At 68.7% G+C, this 2,391-nt stretch overlaps 1 protein-coding gene across 1 annotated transcript in view; it reads right to left on the bottom strand.

The window, feature by feature from the left end:
• Nucleotides 1–2,391, bottom strand: part of LOC121341318 (latent-transforming growth factor beta-binding protein 3-like) — a gene marked incomplete at its 3' end in the record, with an annotated part of 17,546 nt that overhangs the window by 4,827 nt on the left and 10,328 nt on the right. The window contains exons 8-11 of the mRNA XM_041414746.1: nucleotides 1,837–2,029; nucleotides 823–951; nucleotides 454–573; nucleotides 21–245 (exon numbers count right to left, since the gene is read on the bottom strand). Coding sequence (XP_041270680.1) covers nucleotides 21–245; nucleotides 454–573; nucleotides 823–951; nucleotides 1,837–2,029 — 667 coding nt within the window. The remainder of the gene's footprint in view (nucleotides 1–20; nucleotides 246–453; nucleotides 574–822; nucleotides 952–1,836; nucleotides 2,030–2,391) is intronic.

Below are 2,391 nucleotides of genomic sequence, written 5' to 3'. Positions count from 1 at the left end.
CCCCCAGCCCCCCCCCTCACGGAGGCAGCGGCGCCCGTCGGGGCTGGGGGCGAGGCCGGGGGGGCAGCGGCAGCTGAAGGAGCCCTCGAGGTTGGTGCAGGTGCCGGGGGGGGGGCAGAGGCAGCGGCGCCCGTCGGGGCTGGGGGCGAGGCCGGGGGGGCAGCGGCAGCTGAAGGAGCCCTCGAGGTTGGTGCAGGTGCCGGGGGGGGGGCACAGCCCCGGCTCCAGCGCGCACTCGTCGATGTCTGGGGAGGGGGATTTGAGACCCCCCAGGGATCCCCAAAAACCCCCCCGGGACTCCCAAAGACCCCCCAGGGACCTCCCAGGGACCCCCGCCCCGGGATCCCCCTCGCACGGTGGGGAGGGGTCTCCACAGCCCCGGGTCCGGCACGCTCGTCAGTGTCTGGGGAGGGGGATTTGAGACCCCCCAGGGACCGTCCCGGGGGTGCTGACCGAGGCAGGCGCCGTTGAGGCCACGGAAGCCGGGGGGGCAGGGGGTGCACACGAAGCCCCCCGGTTGGTTCTCGCACTTGGAGTCGGGGCACGTCCCCGCGTCCAGGCACTCGTTGATGTCTGGGGAGGGTGGCAGGGGGACACTGGGGACATCGGGGACATTGGGGACATCGGGGACATTGGGGACATCGGGGACATCGCGGGGGAGACCCCGCAGCCTCCCCTAGTGCGGGCTGGCCCCTCCAAGGCGCCCTGTCCCCGTCCCCGGTGGCTTCGTGTCACCTCCCCGTGTCACCACCCCGGTGTCACCACCCCGGTGTCACCTCCCCCGTGTCGCCCCCCCAGGCCGGTGTCCCCGCCCCGTGTCACCTTCGCAGAGCGGTGGCCGCGAGCCCTTGCGCCGGTAGCCCGGGTGGCACTCGCACTTGTAGTGGCCCGGCACGTTGGCGCAGGTGCCACCGTCCCCGCACACGTCACCCTTGGCGCACTCGTCGATGTCTGCGGGGACACGCGGGGTCGTTTGTCCTGTCACCAACCCTGTCCCCCTGTCCCCAACCGCGGGCGGTGTCCCCAAGACTGTCCTGCATCCCCAAACCTGTCCCATGTCCCCAAGCCTGTCTCCTGTCCCCAAACCCGGAAAGTGTCCCCAACCCTATCCCATGTCCCCAAGCCTGTCCCCAACCCTGTCCCCTGTCCCCCATCCCAGGCAGTGTCCCCAAGCCTGTCCCCAAACCCATCCCATGTCCCCAAACCCGGAAAGTGTCCCCAACCCTATCCCATGTCCCCAGCCCTGTCCCCACTCCCATCCACTGCCCCAACCTGCCATTCCGTGTCCCCACCCTGTGCCACGTCCCTTGTCCCTTGTCCCCACCCCCTCCCCGCGCTCCGTGTGTCCCCATGTCCCCCGTGTCCCCATGGTGTCCCCATCCCCGCCGTGGTGTCCCCGTGGTGTCCCCATGGTGTCCCCGTGGTGTCCCCGTGTCCCCATCCCTGCCATGGTGTCCCCGTGTCCCTGTGGTGTCCCCAAGGTGTCCCCATGGTATCCCCATGTCCCCGTGGTGTCCCCGTGTCCCCATGTCCCCGTGGTGTCCCCATCCCCATGGTGTCCCTGTGTCCCCATCCCTGCCATGGTGTCCCCATCCCCGTGGTGTCCCCATGGTGTCCCCATGGTATCCCCATGGCCCCGTGTCCCCGTGGTGTCCCCGTGTCCCCATCCCTGCCATGGTGTCCCCATCCCCGTGGTGTCCCCGTGTCCCCATGGTGTCCCCATGTCCCCGTGGTGTCCCCATCCCCGTGGTGTCCCCATGTCCCCAAGGTGTCCCCGTGTCCCCATGGTGTCCCCATCCCTGCCATGGTGTCCCCATCCCCGTGGTGTCCCCGTACCTGCGCAGGTGCGCAGTCCCTTGTGCAGGCGCAGCTGGAAGCCGCGGTGACAGTGACACGTGTAGGAGCCACCGGTGTTCATGCACACGCCGCGCCCGGCCCCGCACGGCTCCGCCTCGCACTCGTTCACGTCTGGGCAGGTGGCACACGTGTGGCACAGGTGTGTCACACACTTGTCACCGTGTGTGTGACCCTGTGACCCCCCCCCAGCCCCGCACGGCTCCGCCTCGCACTCGTTTCACGTCTGGGCAGGTGGCACAGCTGTGGCATGGGTGTGTCACCAGGTGTGTCACAAGTGTGTCACTGTGTCTGTGACCCTGTGACCCCCCTCCCCAGCCCCACAGTGGTTTATGTCTGGACAGGTAAGTCACAGGTGTGTCACCGTGTGTGTCACTGTGTGTGTGACCCTCTGACCCCCCTGGTGTCCATGGTTTTCCCCATGTCCCTATGTGTGTCCTCATGTCCCCATGTCTGTCCCCAGGTCCCCATGTCCCCATGTCCCCATGTCTGTCCCCATGTCCCTGTGTCTGTCCCCATGTCCCCATGTCTGTCCCC

Source organism: Onychostruthus taczanowskii, unplaced genomic scaffold (genome assembly GCF_017590055.1).
Source record: "Onychostruthus taczanowskii isolate IOZ18803 unplaced genomic scaffold, ASM1759005v1 scaffold463, whole genome shotgun sequence".
In the NCBI taxonomy this organism is placed as follows: domain Eukaryota; kingdom Metazoa; phylum Chordata; class Aves; order Passeriformes; family Passeridae; genus Onychostruthus; species Onychostruthus taczanowskii.
This window is presented reverse-complemented; position numbering and strand designations above follow the sequence as displayed.